Raw genomic sequence first — 22,969 nt, forward strand, 5'->3', positions numbered from 1 at the left:
GCTGCCAAGTGAATCGTTTCCAGGTGTTGTGTATAAGATACCGTGCGCTGATTGCCGTGAAGTGTGTATTGGCGAAACAGGAAAGTTTTCTCGACGCATCAAAGAGCACCAACGTGACGTGACTAAAAACAATCACATGACAAACGCCATCGCTGAGCATGCGCATGCACATGATCATACCATTGACTGGGATAACGCCGCCATCATCGCCAAGGAAAAGAACGTGTCATCACGCCGGCTTCTGGAATCACTGATCATTCAGTCGACGCCAGCTACAATGAACAGGACACCAGGAACTATGCCTGCCGTGTACGCATGCTCGTTGCGTCACGTTCTGCCTACATAATCGACAACGACTTCGAGTCCTGCTCAGTGAACAAGGAACCCGTATGCGGTTCCGAAACGTCAGATCATCTCATCCGACTTGGTCAGTGACCGTGAATCATCTCAGACCTTCATAGTGAAGAGGATTTGGTCTGTTGTAAAGGGAGTATGTAAAATCCAAGTACTGTTATAACAGACTTTTATGTAAACACTGAATGGGTCTGTTATAACCGGAGAGAATTACAAGTCACAAACACGGTCTTATTTTTAACGGGGGACCAAAAAAAAATGCGATTTTTTGAAAACTGCATTTTCAGTTTCTGTAGCCCTTTTTCTACCCGATTCCAAATTTTCCCTTGAAACTACGTAGAAGTGCTATAAAAATTTTTTTGCGTCTGCCGACATGGCAAAAATTGCGGAAATAGCAAAAAAAAAAACAGCGTTTTTTAAAATTATAGCTCGGCAACGGCGCATACGGGCGCCACCATTTTGGGCTCGTCGTAAAGAGCATTTCTCAGTGTTCAAGTTCTCTGTTTCAGCTAGCTACTCCATTAAGTAACAAGCGCACAAAAAGCACATGTTTGAAGTTCAATTCGAGGCCTCCGATTGGCTGCTTCTGCCGTGATGCTCGCTTCGGGAGCGTCGACTGCTGCTTGTGCATCGCGAGGTCATGGCTGTGAAAAATTGCACTACTTAGCGACGCGTTCGCACTCGTTCTGTGTTCACGGGTCGACGATAATTTAGTATATAATTACGCTTTAGTTTGGCAGCTGCAAGGGGAAGCTCAATCATCAGATTACGATAGCGCACCGGAGTCGCCGCGAACATCGCAGACGCGCGACTGTATTAGCGTTGACTTGTTGGACCAGCTGTTAGAGGTTCTGCTTATCAGCACTTCGGAGCTTATGACGAATACAACCGCGGGACAACTTTTTGTACTCGCGATCGAGCATGACGTACTTTGAAACATCAGGTACCGCGGCCACGCACATCGCAACTGAGCTTTCTACTCGATGTTGAGGCTAGGCCTAACTCCGCTCACGGTGCCGATGTACGAGACGAATCCGAATTTTGCGGGCAAGAACATAGCGCTATCGGACATGCTAAAGCGAAGAAGCCGCAATGTCCTTCATCGCAAGCAACGAATCACATCGCTCGCTGGCTTCTCAGAACCGCAGATGGGCATTTTGTGCATCGGCAGTGGACCCCCCGGCCAACCTTGCCGCGCAGCGACCCCTCGGAGAAGCAGTGGCAGCAGCTAGGAATTTCGCGTGTCAGCGTCCCAAAACGCAACACCAAGCACGCTGTGCGCCGATTTTTTGTCGCTACAGCTAGGCATAGTTGATCACTGACAGACCGGAGATCGGCGGCCTTCATTCTTAAATCGGTACGTCGATATCCGCGGCGCGGTGTTCCCGTCCCAAAAGTATGCTAAGCAATGTTTGAAGTTGGAAGTTATTGAATTTGGTATGTCCGTGGTAGAAAAGTCCGCTCTAAAGGAGTCCTGACCACCTTACTCGCCTGACATTTTAGTCAATTATATCCGAATATCCGTTGTACCAGAATCCGTTGTAAACGAACCTCATTCAATGGAATAAATATGGAGGTCGGCATAACGCCGCAAATTGGTATGTAGTATCCGAATGTCTGTTGTAAACAGAACCGTTGTAACGAGGTTATACTGTACTTCTAGCCAATTGAAGCTCATAATGTGAGTGGTTACCGCCCATTACGTTTTAGTGCGTAGCTGTGTGTTGTCAATGCTGACTCAAAAAGCAGGTTGTAAGAACTGAATGGATTTACCGTATACAGACAAACCCGCTTATAACGAACTCGAAGGTGCCGCGAAAAGTGGTCGTTATATCAGTAGTTCGTTGTATATGGACTCGCCCTTAAAAACATGCGCAATTTAGCGAACATGTCGAACAACCCCTCTGGTGACAAGTTAAGCCTTTTTGCTTCATGAAGGGACACCCGCTGCTTGCTTACGAATGAAATAAACTGCGTTTGCGTCAAACCTGCTGCTACCGGCAGAGTGTACAATGCCCGCGAAGTTCTCTCGGGCGCCTTTAAGATCTCCACTCGCCGTAATGGTTTCGATAGCTACGCATCAGCCGCGCCAGACTGAGCGCACCGGGAGCTGCGCCGCTTCGGCGAGAAGAGCGAAGTTCGAAAGGCATCACGATTCGTTCGTTATCAGCAACTGTGCAAACGAAGTGTCGGCGAACCGCGATCTCTAGATAGCAGCTAAGTAATCACCGGCGGCGCTTTTTACAGCACGCAGTGCCGCATTCACGTCGACTCGGGCTGCGTGAAGATCAACACTGGCGATAGCAACGCTTGAGCGGCCGTTTACACGGAGTGACGTACAACGTTCATATAAGATTCTAAATTGTTCATGCTTAATTACCGTTACCGCAGCGTACAATTTAGGACTGCTAAGTACCACAATAAAACAAATTTAATGACATGGAAAAAAAATCACAGCATATCCACGGAGTGAATGATGATGAGTGGGCGAAGCTGCGGAGGTTCATCGGTAAACCGTGAATCTTCCGTGAATTCTGCCCAGTACATCATCACCGAAGTGAGATCGGGCGCGTTTATATTAAAGGTTCGATGAGAGTTATGACGACTTGCAGCTCACTTTAATTTTACATGTACGCTGTGAATTTTCATTGTTTAGAAAACCATTGCTTTAGAAAACATCTGGCGTCTTTCGTTAAAGGGATACTGAACAAAAATTTGAAAAAGCTACGAAAACACTTACATTCGACTCGGACGACACGACTGTTCCTGTACGCAGCGTTTATTTCACGTAATTTCGAGCAGTTGGCCGTATTTTTAGTGGATTGTGAGAGCGCGGCGGCTGCATGCCACTGCGCTTGTCGGCGGACGTGACGTCGAGTGCTCCAGCAAGAGGGGGGCAACCGGCACGCTCTCTCCTGCCCTGCCACTTCCCTTCCTCCACCTCTCCTCTCAAGAACCGAGGGTGGCTGGTGTGGCGCTGAGCCTTGTCCTCTTTTCCCCACATAGGAAACAAAATAGCGCTTATTCCTCAAAAACCGCTACAACTACCGAGCGTGTCGCGAGAGCGCAAAGATGCAAGGTGCGAGTGACAGTGGTTCCACGAGCGGTCATTGCGACTCCGAGTTCGACAGGCCTCAAAAACGGATGCGCCAAATACAACCATATGCGTGTGACCGTTCTGCTGTGTCAAGCGACAGCAAGGACGACGAGCCAGACGAGCCGCCGTAGCCCAACGTGGGTCGGCAGCCAGGACCAGCAATTTACACAGTAACTCATAGTCACTATCCTCGAAGTGTTCGGAGCACAAAAAGTCACGCTTTGAAGGCACCCACGTTGGCTGCGATGGGCGCGCAGCGCGAATCCATATCCTTCGAAGCTTCGGCTCTGTTGGAAAGGTATGACAGGGCACACCCTAGCGCAGAACAGCGTTGAGGCATTCTGCGTTGTGTCAGGTGCTTCACCGTTCACATTACGTAGCAGCACACAACACAGACGGCAAATTCGTAGACGTGGGCGCAAGCTCCGCTTGAGAAAACAAATATACGGCCGAGAGCGCGGCAATGGCGTCGTTGGCTGCCGGTTGAGAACACGCACGGAGAACACCTTCCCGACCGTGAAAACACGTTTTGAGGGAGACGCGCGGCAGCGGGTGGCGGCTTGCGATGTCGATTGGTAAGCGATTTTGCTGCGAGCACGGTTGGCGAGTCACTATCCGCGGAGTTTCGCGTCACTTCCTCTCTAGTTCGCGGCGCGGCCGCTAGACGCGCCAATTCGCGAAAAATGCATTAAATTCATTATTTTCTGCTAGTCTCTGGCTGAAATGAAGGTTGTTTCAATAAATTTCAGCACCCAATCTTTCAATTGAGTCATATATCTCGGCGGCGAAAATTTTGTTCAGTATCCCTTTAAGCAGCTGGCGTCTTTTCGTTTTGCTTTAGAAACATCTGGCGTTCTTTCGTTTTGCTTTTAGAAAACATCTGGCGTCTTTCGTTGGTTTATTTCATCAATCAACGGCGTTTTGAACAAAATTTTTATTGTTTAATCACGCACAGGAGAAATCTCACCAGGCACTACCTTGGAGGTAAACAATGGCTGCTAATGGGAATGAGAGACAGAAGAAGTCGGCTTTTAGCTAACACTTACACTTCTACTTCTACTAACGTTTCCTACTGGAACATGCCAATGGCTGCTAATGGGGAATGAGAGACAGAAGAATTCGGCTTTTAGTTAACGCGCACGCTGCAAATTTTTTTATTGTTCAACAACGCACAGGAAAAATCTCCCACCGGCACCACCTTGGAGGTCAAGATCTGGTACTAGCGTTACGACTGGTTACGCACTACGACTACGAAAACTACGAGGGACGAACGGGTGCCGCTTTAAGGAGCTTCGCCCCTAAAAACGATTGACTGCAGGTCAAAATGAACACATTTTCTTACAAAGAACACATTTTTTTTACAATGAACACATGAGGTGGCATGTACGCCGAAATCTCTCTTGAAACAATTTCAAGGCCCAAAGGAACTTACACACAGACTAAAAAAAAAAAAAATCTTCAGGGGCATCGCTTCCGTTCAAAGAACTGGGTGAGAGATGCTTGCTTATGCCCAGATGTAGAACTTCTGATGGCCTTTTCCAAGTTCTTTAAGTTACTGACATGTTGTTCTGACAGTCCCCTCGAGAATACAACGTCCTTCAGGGCGGCAATGTACTCATTCGCCGTTCCAGAACTTATAGGCGCCGGCGGGGAAATGTCATCATCACTGTCCTCATCCGAGGATGGCGCCTCAGGGCAGGCTTCTGCTCGAACTTCACGGATGATTGCGCTGTCAAGTTCTTCAGTCACCCACACAGCATCATCCGCAGCAACAAAGTCATCGAGGTCGTCTGCGTCACTCACATGTCTAGCCTCTACGGCTTCCATCCATGCTTGCCGTGCACCTTCTCGGGCATCGGGAATGACAAAGTCCTTGACTGATTCTGGCGAAATCGACAGACTGACAAACCCAGCCTATTTGAAACAGTTTTGCATTGTTTCACGTGTCACATCCGTCCATCCTCCTTTTATCATCTGTACCGCCATCCACAAGTCTATCTTGAGAGTCTTTTCTTGGCGGATCAGGATGAGAAGTCTCTCAATAACGCGTCGACGATAATTAATCTTGAAGTTTTGAATTATGCCCATGTCGAGGGGCTGTAGCCTTGCGGTGGCATTGGGTGGCAAAAAAAGAATTTTTACGGCCTGCAGCTCAGGGTATAGCCGATGAGCGGAGCAATTGTCAAGGATGAGGAGGATACTCCTCTTCTCGGCCACCATCTCGTCATCGAACTCTTTTAGCCACTCACCGAAGAGCGCCCGCGTCATCCAGGCTTTTTTATTGTGTCTGTACCGAACAGGCACAAACTGCCGAAAGCATCTCGGCTTCTTTGATTTCCCTATTACGAAAGGAAGGCACCTATCGCTACCATCCATATTGCAGCAAAGCAGCACTGTCACGCGCACTTTGCTGTTTTTGCCCCCAACACAAGCGTCGTCTTTCAGTGAGTGAGTCTTGTTTGGCAGCATCTGGTAAAATAAACCAGTTTCATCAGCATTTTGTATGTCGCGCTTGCTGAACTGGAGCACATCACTCACGTTAGCAGACAGCCAGTCGTTCGCCGCATCTTCATTGACTGCAGCTGCTTCGCCAACAACCGCCTGGTACACGATCCCATGGCGTTCTTTAAATCACTGCACCCATCCTCCTCCAGGCTTGAAATCCTGGTAGCCTAAAAGGAAGGCAAAGTCACTTGCTTTTTTTATCAGCAGCGGTCCATTGATAGGAACGTTCTTTCCCCTAGCGTCCAAGAACCACTTGAACAAAGCATCTTCAACGTCCTTGTACGTTGCTTCACGCAAGCGCTCCCATTTGTTTTCGTCGCTGCTGATGTTGGTCACTGCGTGCAGCTTCTTTTCATCTTTTAGGATTGTCGAGATCGTGGACTTTGAAAGATCGTATTTCTTCGCGACGTCCGCATTTTTCATGCCAGATCGAATGTCACGGATGATACAGTAGAACCCCGCTGATACGTTTTTCACGGGACCGTAAAAAAAAAAAAACGTAGGAGCCGGGAAACGCAAGAGCCGAGAAACGCGAAAAATTGAGAAATAAGAGTAGTGGTGAACTGCACATAGTTTTATTTTAATTCTTTCGCTTGAAAAAATCATGCAGCGTTGCCTGGCGCGTCTTCTCACGCCCGACAAGCACAAGGCGTTTTTCAAGCACCTGTAGTGCCATGTGGCTCTCGCCATCGTCACTGGTGCGCACATATCTTCGCAATAAATCCAGTGCCGCTACGGCCGATGAGAACGTTGGCTCCGGTATCCGCTCCACCTCCTCCTCAACTTCCTCGTCACTGGCGCACGGATCGGCGCACTCAGCCACGATGTCGTCGACGGATAACATCGCGGAGGGTTCTTCCGCGTCGGGTTCTCTTTCACAGCGCGGAGAATGTTCAACTACTCTTGCAGCGAAAGTGATTTCCGCTTTCTTGATGTCATCCTGTTTGAAGACTATTTGGAGCGTTGGAAGTGTAAAGGCACTATGCTGCACGCTCGTATAACCTGCGCAACGACCGACACGAAACAAAGGCAATGCGAGAAGACCGCAGCAAGCACGGGTAGCACGGGCACACATGGGCGATGGTGATGGCGATCGGGCTATACCCTTTGAATCGGGCCGCCTGCGCGACCCGGTGGCGATAAGTTTAAGCCAGCGTGACATCCCAAGAAAACAAAAACAGGTCTCGGAGACCTTACTTTTACAGATGCCAAAACCAATTTTAGGGCCCCAACGCGTCATAGACACAATCTTTCTTAGAGTGCAAATACGGATCTCAGAGGTCATGCTTTTGCTTTCTTGGTTAGCGGTATGCTTTATTCTACGTGCAGGCAGCTAGCATCGGTAGAATTTAGCCTTGGCAAGGCAGCCTCAGATTTTTCTAGCAACTTTGCCGCCATCGCCTCCTCCCCAGCTGCCGGTCAAGGTTCCAACATCCAAAGCGTTCGTTGTAGGCGGCTAGTCGTAGCTCTAAGAACGGCGTCAGAAAAGGTTGCCGTGTGAAAGCTCCCTCCTAATTTTTTTTTCTTCCTCACTGCCATTCTGCCTTTGAGAAATGCCTGCAAAGTAAGCTATCACGCTCGTAGCGTCCGAAGTTATGCGTGCGATGCTCACCGATCTAGGATATCTTCCTCACGAGTAAATTAGCGGGGCAAGCACGAGCGAGCGCCTCACTCATGCTTGAGAAGGTATGTTTCAACTTTTTTTTCGCTTCATATGCGCCAGATTTTTACCGCGACCATGTCGGGAGTGTTCGCTGTAAAAGCAGGCGGCTTTGAAAATCGTTCGCTATATGTGGACACAGTTTCAATGGATAGCATAGGAAAATCGTAAGTGCACCGAAATATGGTCGTTATAACCGATAGATCGTTTTATCTGGGATCGTTATAAGTGGATTCGACTGTAGTGCAGATTATAAGTCGACTCCGATTATAAGTCAACCCCCCAACTTGCAACCCCTTCTAGGGGAAAAAAAAGTTGACTCAAAACACAGCCTCATGCTACGGCCATAGCTCACCAATAAGTTTTTCAGAAGAGGGAGTGATGCAAAGAAACATTTATGTGCCCGTGAAACATTGCTTACGACTCGTCGTCGCTTGAGAGAAGGACGCAGTCACGGTCATTGCCATCGTGTGAGCCACTGCTGTTCACGCAGACCACGTCGGTTGGCAGTCCATACCAGGCATCGTTGACCCGAAAGGAACGGCGTGAAGGAGCGCACGTGAAGATATTGGTCCTTTGTTTTCTCCATTCCCTCACGCACTTTTCCGACACATCAAACTTGCGCCTTGCTTCAACGTTGCTTTCCGACTCTGCGTAGGGGATCGCTTGCCTCTTGAAAGCAGCGCTGTACTGTTGCCGGCGTAGCGGTGGCATCTTGGCGTCCGTTTGGCAGCGTCGCAAATTGCGCACACCACTGCTCGCAAGCGAAGCGAAATGCAGAAATGGCAAACAGGCGTGAGTGCAAAAAGACGCGAAGACACTTGTGGGCGCACGGAAAAGAACTTTATTCCCGCTCCATCGAAGTGCAGCAAAGTAAAGAACAGTGTCCTGGCGCTGTTGGAGGACTTGAACCTTTGTAAGTTGCGCACCTCTGTTAAAAACGGTGCTGGGTTGTCTCTACAACTTTTCTTCTCAGTGAAAACTCATAAAGTAGGCATGCCTTTTCGTTCAATAGTTTCCGAAAGTGATACATGGCAATGCGTTGTGGCGGGCTACCTTCAGGAGCACCTCGCGAAACTGAAACTTGAAGATCCATTTTTGGTGTCCAATTCGGCGGCCTTAGTACGATATTTAGAGGATGAGAACCCAGGAGGGTGCCAAGCGTTCAGCTTAGACGTTGAGGATCTATTTTATGCCATCCCGCAAAGAGAACTTATGGTTGCTGTGAAGGAGTGCATTACGCAGTACAATGATGAGCAGTGTTTTGTCGCACAGTGCGGCATTTCTCTTCAGTTTTCTGGAACTACTGAGCATGTATTTATCATCCACTTACGTGTGCTGGCGAGGCCAGCACTACCTCCAGAAGTCAGGGGTGTGTATAGGGTCTCGGGTCGCCCCTGTTCTTAGCGATACAGTCAAATCTCGTTACAACGAACACCACATTAACGAACATTTCAAATTAACGAACTTTTAAGAAATCCCGTGCCGACTGCTTATAGTTTCAATGTAAAAATATTTCACTACTACGAACTTCAGAATAACGAACATTTCAGAATAACGACCGTTATTTAATTCCCGTGTAATCTTAACAACACCTCAGTACTACGAACTTATATCCCGAAATGCGAGGATTCTTCGATTTCAGTGTATCGGTCATGGCAGTCGGAGCTGTAAGGTAGCAGACGACGCAGCGCCAAGAGCGGATGCCCTCCCGCTAAAACCTGAGATGGCACGGGAGGAGAAAGACGCGGGCGGAGAACTTTTTTTTTTTCCCTTCGGTTGCGGAATGGTTGCGGAGGCGACAACGCATCAGGTTTTGTAAAGGCCCAACTGCATGCATAGCACGCGACTTTCGAGCGAAGGCGGCTGCGACAAACGGGCTCCGTCGCGCTGCTCGATTGAAAACTATTGCGCGCACGCAGGCAAATTACGAAAAAGAATTACAGAGTAGATGAATGACAACATGCCAAATTTACTATAAAAGCGTTTCGGGACTTCCTTTTTTCGCAATCTTATGTTTAACCGCGGCAGTAGTATCTGCTGTGATCCCATGGGGCGCCCGGAAGCGTACGCTGCCTACGCTACGTCGCACTTTGCAAACTGCGTTATGCTGGGGTTAGTCCACGACGCGCATCTCGACAACGTTTCCTCTTGCTGTCATAGAACGTTTAAGAAAAGCCGCAGCGCCTCACATCGTTGCTTCGCAGGGAGAAGGGCTACCTCACACGACGACGATGTTGACATTGCAGCAAGCTACCACCAATGCAGCAAGCTACCACCGAAACATCAAAACGAACCGTCGATCATAACGACAAAATACGGCCGCTGCCTCGCTCTCCGCGTGAGATGGGGCTGTAAAGAAGGTAGTCTATAAATTGCATTCCTTGAAGTACGCGCCGATTGGAAGCATCACGAGCAAATTGCAACCAAAGCAAGGGTCAGAGATGCTGCCATGTTGTTGGATATCGTCATGCTCACTTCCGGGCGACAAGCGATGTTTTCTGGCTTTCCAGAAACCTGGGATGCCTTTCGTGCTTTTCGCGCTTGGCCAGTGGTCAGAACGACGGTCCGTTCGCGTTATCAGCGCGATCAGCCAGCCGTGTGGAATCGGAAATAGCATCGTTTCGAGATTGCACCCCTGCGACAAGCGACGGCGATGGATGGCCCTCCGCGACAGCAAATCCTGTCGGCCGTCGCTCAAAACTCGCGTGCATGCAGTTGGGCCTTAAAGGATTGCAGCGATGACATGGACGACGATGTCACGGTAGCACCCGAAGATCGCGACGAGTCCGTGTCGGCCACAGATGCGTTGGACTACTTGAGGAAACTCCGCATATTCATAGAAAAAAGCGGAACAGCGACCGAAGCGGCGGATAAAAATGCGGACGGTCTAGAATCGTTCGTGACGCAGAGTTTGTGCTGCACCCGTCAAAAAACGATCACGGACTATTTCAAATAAACGTGCCTTGTCTGACGTTCACGTGTGCACTGTTGTGAGAAACGAGTTCAAGGACGTACCGTTGCAAAGGTAGGACGTTTGCGTTACTGAAATTCTATTGTTATGGTAAGTTTTTGGGCTTTCACTATAACGACCTTTCAGAATAACGAACATTTTTCCGCGGTCCCCTGAAGTTCGTTATACCGAGATTTCACTGTATATTTTTATCTAAAGTGGATAGAACCGTTTCTAGGTGTGTAGGTAGTACTGCTTCTCGTATTTTCCGCTTTGTGGACGACTACCTGATATTTGCAGCTGAAGGCGGGCTTGAAGAAAGAGCTTTTCAAGCTAAGCAAGTCTTTAGCGAATCGGGCCTAGGCCTTAGTTTTACGACTGAGCTTCCTAGTAACAACGAGTTGCAGTTCCTAGACATTCGGCTTCGTTTTGATTCATCCCATACATGCTGGCTATATCAACCTAGGTCTCAGAAAAGCCCACTAAATTTTTCATCTAGGCATTCAAAATTAGTTAAGAATGGAATTGCTCTATCTTGCATTGATGCTGCGGTGCGGAAGTCCTGCGCGCATGCAGTGAGGGAAAGTGTGCAAATGCAGTTGAGAAGGCTGACTAAATCTGGTTATCCATTATCTATGATTGCAGCAACCTGCGAAAAACTAATTAAGAAGTTTAAAATGAACGGCACCCAGTCACCCCGAAATCGTGCCATCGAGGGTGGGGGCTTTGCGGTTATCCCATATCAGCATAAGGTAGCTCATAACTTGAAGAACGCAGCTCAACGCTACGGTGTGAACGTTGTGTTTTTGGCGCCTCAGAAAATGCCGCGATTGTGTGCCAGGGTAATGAATGCCATTGACAAAACACCTAATTACAGGCCTTTTGTTTGCAGCATTGAACATAGGTCCAGGTTTGTCCCATGCGCCTGCGCAGTAGTTTATGAATTTCCTTTTTCTTGTGGGCAGGTGTACGTGGGACAAACGGGGAGGTGTATAAATATTCGGCTGAAAGAGCACCTTAGGAATTTTTCTACAGATGGCTACTCACACGTGTCCAAACACTGTAGGGAGTGTAAAGTAGGCAGCAATGAGTTGTGCCAACCGCTTGTGAATAAAACCAAGATTTTGTTTAGTCACAAGGACCGGTGCACACGCGAGTTGTTCGAGGCTTTCAAGATTAACACTACACGGGGGTGTATAAGTGAACCTTCCGTATCTCTTGCCGATTGTGAGCTGAAATATTTAGGTGCCACTTTGTGGCGTAGACATATCTGTGTCCAATGATCGTATTTCATCAAATGTTAACTGTGTATATATGTCATCCTTCAAACATTAAACGTTCAGTTGTGAGTCTGCGCGAGTCCTGTTTTCCTCGTCTTTGTGTTTTTAGCGCAGTTTTAGTCGTCATGACGCATGTGACTGGTCATGTGGTTTAGTTCCCCACGAAGTGTTGCCAGCCCACACGGCGCTGCCAGCTTTTCTGTGGAACGCCGATGGTTTGTCAACGAATCGTTTCTATTGTATGAAAACAAAACTGCAGGGCGCATCGCAAGATAAATTCCTCTTTATTCACAGAGCATCCCAGACGTCATTTTTTAGCGCAAACAGGAAGAAAAAGAATGAACTGGCTGAGAAGAGGAGAGGCAGAGAAGAAGACAGTGCACAGAGCAAGCGCTAAACATCAACTGGCTTTATTTAGGAAAAAAAAAACACAGAAAAGACAGATCACCTAAAGCGCATGCGCGCAGCCACCTAAAGCGCATGCGTGCAGCAATGGACCGATAAATGCGCATTACTACAATTTTTCAACGACAACTCATGTTCCCGCGCACGATTGTTGATGCACCTCCTGGCCTGACCTATGTTGTCGTTGAAAAATGGTAGCAATGCGCATTTACCGGTCCATAGCTCAGCCTGCACGTGTGCACCGCGATTAAGCAAGATCAAGATTCTGGGTAGGGGTGGTGATACCTTGGGAAGTGAGTTGCAGGAAGCCTTCTATATTAAGAGCAAGGGCACAGAGTGTATTAGTGACACGTCTATACATTTGTATGGCAACGAGTTCAGACTATTCAGGTCGATTGATTAGCTATGCTACGGCTGCGCGCATGCGCTTTAGGTGATCTGTCTTTTCAGTGTTTTGTTTTTTAGGGGCGAAGCTCCTTAAAGCGGCACCCGTTCGTCCCCTTCGTAGTGCGCAACCAGTCTTAACGCTAGTACCAGATCTTGACCTCCAAGCTGGTGCCGGTGGGAGATTTCTCCTGTGCGTTGTTGAACAATAAATAATTCGCAGCGTGCGCGTTAACTAAAAGCCGAATTCTTCTGTCTCTCATTCCCCATTAGCAGCCATTGGCATGTTCCAGTAGGAAACGTTAGTAGAAGTAGAAGTGTAAGTGTTAGCTAAAAGCCGACTTCTTCTGTCTCTCATTCCCATTAGCAGCCATTGTTTACCTCCAAGGTAGTGCCTGGTGAGATTTCTCCTGTGCGTGATTAAACAATAAAAATTTTGTTCAACACGCCGTTGATTGATGAAATAAACCAACGAAAGACGCCAGATGTTTTCTAAAAGCAAAACGAAAAGACGCCACATGTTTCTAAAGCAAAACGAAAAGACACCAGCTGCTTAACGAAAGACGCCAGATGTTTCTCCTCTCCTACGGTCCCCCCCCCCCCATCTTGCCTCGCGGCGCAGCGGCGCCGACGCAGGCAGCGTCTTGATTGAAAAAACCGACCGCTCGCGCTGCACAACCGTTCACTGACCACACCGTATATATAGGCACTGGATTTTGACCTCCAAGGTAGTGCGCGTGTGCGATTTCTCCTGTGCGTGATTAAACAATGAAAATTCACAGCGTACATGTAAAATTAAAGTGAGCTGCAAGTCATCATAACTCTCATCGAACCTTTAGTATAAACACGCCCGATCTCACGTCAGTGATGATGTACTGGACAGAATTCACGGAAGATTCACGGTTTACCGATGAACCTCCGCAGCTTCGCCCACTCATCATCATTCACTCCGTGGATATGCTGTGATTTTTTTTCCTAAATAAAGCCAGTTGATGTTTAGCGCTTGCCCTGTGCACTGTCTTCTTCTCTGCCTCTCCTCTTCTCAGCCAGTTCGTTCTTTTTCTTCCTGTTTGCGCTAAAAAATGACGTCTGGGATACAACACCAAGTAGCCCGAGAAGAAGTTTTATTGAATCATAGAGCATCGTTCGCCCTCCATCAAAGGTTTGAAATGCTGCTTTTGAGACCGTGTTTCCCAGGCAGTTCGCATTAATGCCGCGCGTAGTTTCGCCTCGCGTGGTTTCGCTATAGTTTCGCGATCGTTGTGGCAGATTGCAAAAATGTCCGGCTCCGGAAGCGGCGCGCGTGCATTGGGAGATAGCTGCTGCCGCGACTCCGCTGCCTCTGCGGCTGATGTTATAGATGCGTCAAATAGCAGGAAATCCAAGGACAACGACCTTTCATCGGATCCTACAGATAAGTCAACTTTACGATTCCGCGTTGTGGGAATTCAGGCGTCCGCGCCAGTGGCTCGACGTCATCTTCCCTTGGAGAATTCTCGTGTCCCTCTCCTCTTGACCGGACGGGTGGCAGCTAGTCATAAATCGCCGTCACTTTGCTGTCCCCCCGCCCTCGAAGGTTAAATACGGTGTCCCATTGGCCCAGTTTTGGCGGGATTTGGACCTTGCTCGCGCTCGCCTAGAAGCGGCGGGCGCGCGACCAGGTTCGGGAGAGACCACTTGGGGACCTCGGAGGGTGCGTACACGTTTTGGCCTTTCCGGCCGGCGGCGATCCTTTGTTCTTTGTTCTTCGCCGCCGGCCGGCGGTTACGTCGTTTTGTCGGGGCTCCGGCCTCGGCGGGCGCGCACCACCCTCCGCGGTCTCAAAGTCTAGAGGCAGCACCTCGCGATCGCGCACTGTATACGTTTCTTTCAAGTATTGCTTTGTCTGTTCTCTTTCTTCTGCTCTGGGGTGCGAGATCGCAGGAGCGCAGGCCGAAGGGTAGGTCGACTCTCCAAACCTGGTTCTTTCTTTGTTTATTCGTTTTGTGGGTGTGCCATTCGCGGCCACATTTGGTAACTTGTATTAGCTAATTGGTGTCCTGTGCAATTATGTTACGTACGATTGGCTGTGTCAAATTATTGATCTCTTGTACTAAAGTCCCGGCAATAAACCACTAATTTGGAGAGTGTCGCCTAGGGTCTCCCTCGCTGTGCGCGACGGCTCGCCGTCCCTTCGCGGTGACGGGCCGAGTTCTCGCGCACAGCAGTTCGAACGGTACACGGGCGCGGGACGAACGAGGACGCGGCAGCCTGCATGAAGCTCCCAGTGCTCGAACCCGCGGTGGTGTTTGGCGCGTACGGCTAAAGAGTATATAGTGAGGACCGTGTGCACCGGGAGGGAAGACGACGACACCACAGCGTATAGGTCGACTCCGATTATAGGTCGACCCCCGAACTTTGGAAGGTCATTTTATGAAAACGTCGACTTATAATCGGCAACATACGGTAAGCTGCGACTACAATGCAACGATTTAGTTCTCCACCACGTGTCTGCTGTAAATCGAATGGCACTCACTTTTCGACGCAGAAAGAAGTCTCGCTGAAGATTCTCCTCGGAGAAATAGTACTCGACCTGCTTGCGCACATACTCGCGTAATGTGGCCTCGTCGACGCTGATGTAGCCCTGGTTGAAGTAGTACGTGCCCAGGAAGGAGGAGGCGATTGGGCCGGCCGCCGCACCAGGCGCAAAGCTCTCCTCAGGGGCTGCAATCCCATTTTCAATATAATATTGCCATGAGCCATTTCTGCTTTGCCTAAGGCCCAAAATGTAAATACAGTAAAACCTCGTTAATTCAAAGTCACTGGGACTGTGAAAAATCTTCGAATTAAGCGGGTTTTCGAATTAACCAAACATACAAAAAACATAGATACATTTACTGAAAGTAATCAAAGGTGGTCATTTGCTGTCCCTGCTAGCTTGCGGCTCCAAGGGTTATGTTTTCCAGCAATCCCCGGTCCCAATTTTGCCGCTAAACCGGCGAAACAGCAAGCCTCTCGGCTGCCAGCGCAAAAAAAAAAAAAAGAAAGAAAAAAATCCCTCGTGATCAACTGAAATGCGCGCTTGCGGAAAAGAAGACGTGCTTCACTGCAGCACAGTGGTGACACACGGGCAGCATGTCACCTGCTCCTCGCAGCGTCAGCAGCGAGGAGCAGGATTGGTGACAGCTGCTAATTGCCGGAGCAACCGCCAATCGGAGGTTCGCATACATCACGAATTCCGTCAGACCGTCCTTTATTTTGCCAGAAAGAATGGGTAAATCATCACGCGCTTACGTTGCGGGAAACATGCAACATGCTGCCCGTGTGTCACCGCTGTGTTGCAGTGAAGCACGTCTTCATTTCCACAGGCGCCCATTTCAATTGACCACGAGACCGTTTTTTTTTTTCTTTTTTTCTTTTTTTTGCGCTGTCAGCTGCGAGGCTGGGATGCCTCACCTATCACTCGTTAGTATCGCTACAGTGCACTGCCTGGTGGCTCCCAAAGGCCGTCGTTTCCGAGGATTAGCGGCGAACTCGGGATCGAGACTTGGCAGATGGCACTCAAAGTTTTCGAATTAACCGGGCTGGTACTGACCGCTGCTTCAAATTATCCACTCAAATTTACATTTCAAAATATGGGACCGCAGAAATCCTTCGAATTAAGCGGGATTTTGAAATAACCGAGTTCGAATTAATGAGGTTTTACTGTACCAACCCAAGGATACCTGTGAGGCAGGTATTTGACAAACAGTTGATGTACCAATGTTGCAAAAAACTATGCAACTAGGTATTAGGCCAAAATGTAGTTGGCTTTTTCTTGCAGGCAATAGTATGTGCCACCAAATTCTTCACAAAAAAAGAATTCTCAAAGGAGTATTTCAGCTTCTAGAAAGCCTGAGTAAACACAACCAGAGCGGCAACTTTCTCAGAGTGGTGCTGAAATTCAAGATGGTAATTCTGCAAGGACACTATCGTGGGTTTGATGAACATACTCAGCACTATGCCAAGAAAGCTATCCCTTGCATCTTGGAAGGTGTGCCCGCAGCACGTCTAGCGAAATCAAGTGCACCAAGAGCAGGCAAACTCACCCCTGTTGCTGGACTGGGTACGCGGGGCATTCCAGGAGCGGCCCGTCCGTCCTCCTCGCTGCCGTCCACGGAAGCTGCGACCTCGGCGTTCACCTCCTTCTGTTATTCGGCTTCCGGGCCGGGCTTCATGTCCGGCTGCACATTGGCATCCCTCAGCATAAAGCTCAATGTTTATGGATACCCTAGCATGTCAATTTTAGAAATGTTTCATAAAGTAGCCAGCGCTGCAAGAAAGTCATTGTGCAAAATGAGGCCTTACTGTTGCTATCTGCTATCATACATAGCCACCAGATACATTTATCATTCTTGAGCATCGAGTGCACTCAGAAGGGTGGAACTTGCCTCAAGCTCAATTCTGCATGCCACGAATGCGGGCAGGCAGTGTTTAGCGCTTGCACATGCCTTGCAACTCAGACAGGCAATGACCCACACTAGAAGGCGGCCTGAGAAAAATGCAATGCCCGACGAGATGGGTTCAGTAATGTATTTGAAATGTCTCGGGAGGTTAATGCAGATGAAGATGCAAGCTACTGATGCAACCTACTCGCATGGCTCTGCCGAGAAGCACACTCCCACAGCGGCAAGCACTGTGGTCGGCATTTTATACCTGTGGCACAGAAGGTTCCAGCGTCATCGGTGGTGGCCGGGTTAGGTCCTGAACAAACTCTGCTGTTTGTGTTGCGCACTCAAGCTTATTAGAAGATTTTAAAATAACCGAAAAGGTTTCAAGACATTTGGCACGGTTTACACAAGGCGGTGGTTATAGGGAACCCAAGCTCAAGTTTGCGGCGCGACGACAGCGACGCACTGGCCGCGCTGCAGCTCTGCGCGGCCGACTCAGCCCCTTTCACGGTAGCCCTTTCACGGTAGCGCTAGCGCACGTGCGTACGCGTTCTTCTGTCGGTGCGGGTAACTGGGGGGCCGTCAGATCGGCACGTTGAACCGAGAGTCTTGCTGTGCAAAGCTGCGCATTTCCACGATGGCAGAAGCGACCCCGCGGAAGCGCAAGCGAGGTCCGAAGTATTGCGGTTTAGTGCCACAACAGTGTAGACAACACCAAGGCATACGATTCACATGTGAAACTGTATCGGTTCCCGGGCGTGTCGCATGAGAAATAAAGGCAGCAAGCGTGGATAGCTGACAGCGCTGTCTCGCCTTCTATTTTGGCTGTCCGAGTTCATCACTTTCGTTCGTTTCGACTACCTGAATCAGTGAGTAACGCGGCGCATGCACGCAGCGACTACAGTAATGATTACTCGCTGTCTTCTCGCATTGTGAAAGTCCAGTTACGGTTGTAGGTGAAGCAACTCTGTGTTTTGATTCCCCATGTTCGTGAGACCTACCCGTCGTCGTTGAACGTTCACACTCGGGTTATATACCGTTAGCGTTGCGTGGTTGGTTGAATTCAACTGAACTCGGCACACTGTCAGAAGTTCGGCGCCTGCAATTCACGCGTCGGGAAGGCTGCTTTATCACGTCGGAATGGACGTCTGTGCATTTTCAGCAAGCTTTGACATCGTTCTGCAGGTTTGCTTTGTTTTTGTCACTTTATTAGTGTGATATATATTTAAGCCGCTAAATACAACTGGCACTTAATACATGCTTTGCAATTGCAACCTTGAAGTAACCTTCTGTCACCTTCTGACTTCGTGCGATTTTGTAGCCGCGTTCACGCAGCAGGTTTTATACCCCTGTCAAGTCGATATCATAAAAAGAGACTGCAAGCATGACACGAGAGCCGAAAAAACGAGGCGAGCAGTTCATCTTGCTTCACAGTGGTTAAATCTCAGCTAGCTGCCTCGCGTCTTAATCGGCGGGTGATTCTCCAGCGGCACGGAGGACTTGACTCTAACCTTCTCAGGAAACAGGGCCATGGCCGTGTAATTTCTTTTTTTCGCACGCCGCAAACGTTTGTTCCCGAAAGTACACGGCTGCTACTGTAAGCATGCCATATCAAAACAACAATCATATGATTCGCAGTCCACACAGCAGAACATTGATAGCGTGTACGGCTTCATTTCAGAGTGCATGTGGACTACGAATCATATTCATCTTTAACATGACAGAATGAGACTTACCTCGAGGTATATGTGCTACACGGTGTAATCGCGACGAGGGAAATGCATTTCGCTTTGAGTCGGGCGTCGTTGTTGTGGATCGTCTGCTCTTCACCGTTAAAGTGATTGACGAGCCGTTATCATTTTATCAAGTTCACTTTTCGGAAGTGCCAGTCCAAGCTTGAAGATCCTTTTGAAGCACGTGCACAGAAGCGAGCGGCAACGCGGTGGACAGAAGGGAAAACGCGCGCTGCTTACACTCCAGTTTTTATTTTTCTGCCAGAGATGGCGCTGCCTGTCAAGAGCAGCAGCGCCGCTAAGCGTTGCTTGGGAAGCCTATACGTTTAACGGACCTGTTGCATAAAAATACAAAGAGAAGCACGTGTGCCAATATTATACCCAAATATCAATTTCTTCAAGTGATACCATTCAAAAGTACAGCCCCTTAGCTTTATGTTCATATATAATATTACACTGTATCTATTGTGTTACTCATGACAAAAAATAGTCACAAAAACCTACAAAATGTGGTGAATTTTCCCATGTCAATGAATGACACCATCAGACGCCAAACAGTAGCGGCACTTACGGTCACTGGGTCGTAGCGTGTATTAGCACAGTACATAAAAGAAAAGAACACAACACGGACGTTGAGACAGGAATAGGCGCTGATGTCTATCTCAACGTCTGTGTTGTGTTCTCTACATAAAAGAAAAGAACACAACACGGACGTTGAGATAGGAATAGGCGCTGATGTCTATCTCAACGTCTGTGTCGTGTTCTCAATACACGCTACGTTCATGGATGACCAACTCACCCGATCAGCAACCCTTCTGAAGGTCATTGGGCACATGCGCTTAGCATTATGATAATTAGGCTTAGCGTTACAATTGGTATATCGAACATTGGGCAGCCAAAGAGGCACAAAAATATTTTCAAATAAACATTGGCACACCCAAATCTTCATCTGCATGACGACCATGTTTTCAACACACGGTGCTTAAGGGGGGATGTGGGGCTAAATGTCATCTTTTGAAGTGCTGCACTAATTTTGATGAAAATTTCAGGGATGGCACATGTTCTTAATATTAGGATATATTCCAATTTTCAGCACCCTAGCATGAATACAAAAAGACCTACGGCTGTTAAAATGATCAATCATGTATGCTAATTAAGAAAAACTACCATTCCACAAATAATGAAAATGTACGAGTTATCGTCTCGAGTCCTCTAGGTGCAGGATCAGGCCAGTCACATATTTTTTATGTCCTTTCTGTAAAAATGCCATCACTCTAAAAGCGAAAATTATTATTTTTTTTTCCTTGTCACTGCATGTCAGACTAGTGAATTTTTTTTGCATGTTACAAACCACTTAGGGATCAGAATCTTGTTTCTGACAAAATTTCAGTCTAAAAACAACTTTCTAAGCAGCTTTGGCGAAGCAGTTTGGTAATTGCAGTTTTCCTAAGAGGCTCGTTCCCCAAAAAATGCGAACTGAGAAAAATTAGCTTAAGGATTTCATAACATGTTATTTATTTCGATGATAAAAAAAATGTATCAAAGTGACTTCCTGCATAAATACGGTCTTCCTCATCAACATGACATTGTTCTGTGACAATGTCATACAATCGTCTTCAATTTTTCACAGCTTTTGGGCTGTGAATGCTGCTCACAACACACGTTGGTCACAAAAGGGACCACGCGCTGATCGCTCTGAGGAAAACGAACATATAAGCCAAGTGGCACACAGACACAGCAGGAGTAACTCAGAACTGGCGCAAAAGCAGCAGCGGATGGCCAGGTGATATGCTTCCGCCAATTGGAGCTTCAGTTCCAGTTTCCCAGCGACTCTGCTTTCGGCGTGCGGCTCAAAATGTGGCTTTTTTAAAATTTATTTGTTTGTCCTCTGATGTACCACGGCCGCTGGATGAAAAAGCGCATGATATGGCCTGCCGCGTCGGGCAGCTTTCTATGGGAGAGCGCGTGTTGGCCCTAGTCGCAGTTGCGGCCGCTGCGGCGCGACGGGGCGGGGACGGGGAAACGGGTGCCAGCGGCTCCGTTGGGGCAGCAGCCGCAGCAAATTAGTTGGCGGTGATCACAACAGCGACCTCACTCAGCTGTTCCAAGCATTTTTTTTCTATCTCATCTATCGCAGTCATGGCATATCACACATTCAGTTGAGTCCGTTCGCGTAATCTGGTTAAATAGCCACTTAATTTTCCGTGCACGTGCCGAGCTCCTGGCATTTTTTTTGCCAGGACTAACTTTTTGCTTTGTGTCTGAAAGAATATTCCACAATGCGCGTAGCAATATTATATGGCGCTGAATGTGTGAAAAAGTGGTTATATTTATGTGCGTGTTATGAATGCATCACTCGTTATTTTAACATATTGATTTCCGTGACATTTCTTCAGCACCTTTGAGTTTTCTTAGCTGAAAATGCTTGACAGGTATTTATTCGAAACATCTGACAATACATGTTCTTTATACACAGAAAGTGCATATAAAAACTCGTGTTGCTGTATGTTCTTGTTACTAGAGATGTCCTTTACGCAGTAGCCACCACGCTATGGAAACACAATGTCTGACATTTTCTGCTTTTGTTCTAATAAAAATGATGCAACATGTTTTTTCATAATATCACTCTGTAGTCCTTTGAAAACATTTTGGGGGACTTTGAACAAAATTGAGATTGGGGTTTTTTTATTATAGATTTTTGAATCGAGGAGCACTTTTGTCCTTTTGGTGTTTCGAGCATGAAAATTTACTACTTTGAAAATTATTAGAGAAATACAAATGCAGAGGTTCATTATTCCCATAAAGGCCTATTCATACTGCAATTATTAACAAGCTAAGATGTTCACAGAAGTAGCCATAGCGTCCCAAATTTCACTGATTTTCCAAAACACAGCATTTTTCGTGAATTTTTAAAAATGCATACTTTGCTCAGAATTCCATGAAATGGTAAGAGCTATTTCCTCTTTACTTCTACTTCCACTAAAAAGAAAGATATTTGTAATATATAGCTTCAGTAGCTGCCAGCATGGTTCCGAATGTACGAAAACGCACTCTTCGTAAAATGGTCAGTCGTCAACGGCAACACTTGTCGAATTTTCCTGTGTTGAAAAAAAATTTTTATTTGAAAACGAAGTGCGATTTCGTGCTGTGCAGTCATATGTGCACAACAAACAAAATTATTACGAAAATCGGAAACATAAAGTATACACCTTTTTTTTATCTTTCGTGGACTCGACCTGTTATGTCAGCGATCAAGAATGACTCTTTCTACCGTGATCTTTCTTCATCGTTGAAGAGTCCGACCTTCTCTTTGAGAGGCACTGACATACTCGAACGCCGCGGCAAACTCGTCGGAAGCATCACCGTCGCCGTTGCTAGGCCTGGCGGCCGCAGACACGCTTGCCGTTTGGCGAGTGTTTGGCTTCGATTTGCGCCGGCGTCCTCGAAATTTGTTCACCGAGCTATACTTCCCTGGCCGGTGACTGCGGTTGCTACAGTTCTCTTCATCCATTATGAAAATAAATACGTGAGAGAAACGTTGTTCAGCTGCGTAGCTCGATGCCCTGCAAGCCCTGCAAGGGCTCGATGCCCTGTAGCCCTGCAAGCAGGCTTCGCAACAAGCAAGGCACGCAACTGGCGCAACAGCCAATGGCGGTCCCCGATCCGCACCACGCGATTTAAAAGCCAGTCACAGCGCTCGAAAAGCGCGGCAAAAGCATGCTTTCTTTATTATTTCTTGCGCTTCTGCAGCACGAGAAACCGTGTTAATTTGGATACCTCCGCATGCGATCCCCAATGGCGAGTGGCCGTGCGTTATCGGCCGTGCAGTTATCGGCTGCGAAGCGCTAGAAGAAGTCACACTTTTGGTCAAGATTAACAGCAATCTTGTGCTCTTTAGACGCAATTTTAATGTGTTTCCAGTTGAGCCTCGACTGATTTTTACTTTCGGAACAGTAGAGATACTAATCTTAACAAAACAGGTGAAAACAAAAGATCGATAATTTTTAAAAGAACTCGCATTTTTCGACCCGCATCTCCCCTTAAGAAGCAAAATGCGCTCTGCCCCGCGACAGCTAGTACTAACAGCCCCTTCCAAATCTTAGTATGCTTTTTCACAAGGCAGCAGTGTATGAAAGTGACTTAAAAAGTGTTCTGCACGCGTTAGAACAAGGCCAGGAAAGTTTAGAAA

General features: G+C 47.8%; 1 protein-coding gene across 3 annotated transcripts in view; it reads right to left on the reverse strand.

Annotated features, from left to right (window-relative positions):
- The window catches only part of LOC119382331 (la-related protein 1), a 169,922-nt gene that overhangs the window by 134,078 nt on the left and 12,875 nt on the right, over window positions 1–22,969 (reverse strand). For all 3 annotated transcript variants that reach the window (XM_049412176.1, XM_049412174.1, XM_049412175.1), the window contains 2 exons: window positions 16,706–16,840; window positions 15,154–15,341 (listed from right to left, as the gene is read on the reverse strand). In XM_049412176.1, coding sequence (XP_049268133.1) covers window positions 15,154–15,341; window positions 16,706–16,840 — 323 coding nt within the window. The remainder of the gene's footprint in view (window positions 1–15,153; window positions 15,342–16,705; window positions 16,841–22,969) is intronic.

The sequence above is a fragment of the Rhipicephalus sanguineus genome, chromosome 2, assembly GCF_013339695.2.
Source record: "Rhipicephalus sanguineus isolate Rsan-2018 chromosome 2, BIME_Rsan_1.4, whole genome shotgun sequence".
Taxonomy (NCBI): domain Eukaryota; kingdom Metazoa; phylum Arthropoda; class Arachnida; order Ixodida; family Ixodidae; genus Rhipicephalus; species Rhipicephalus sanguineus.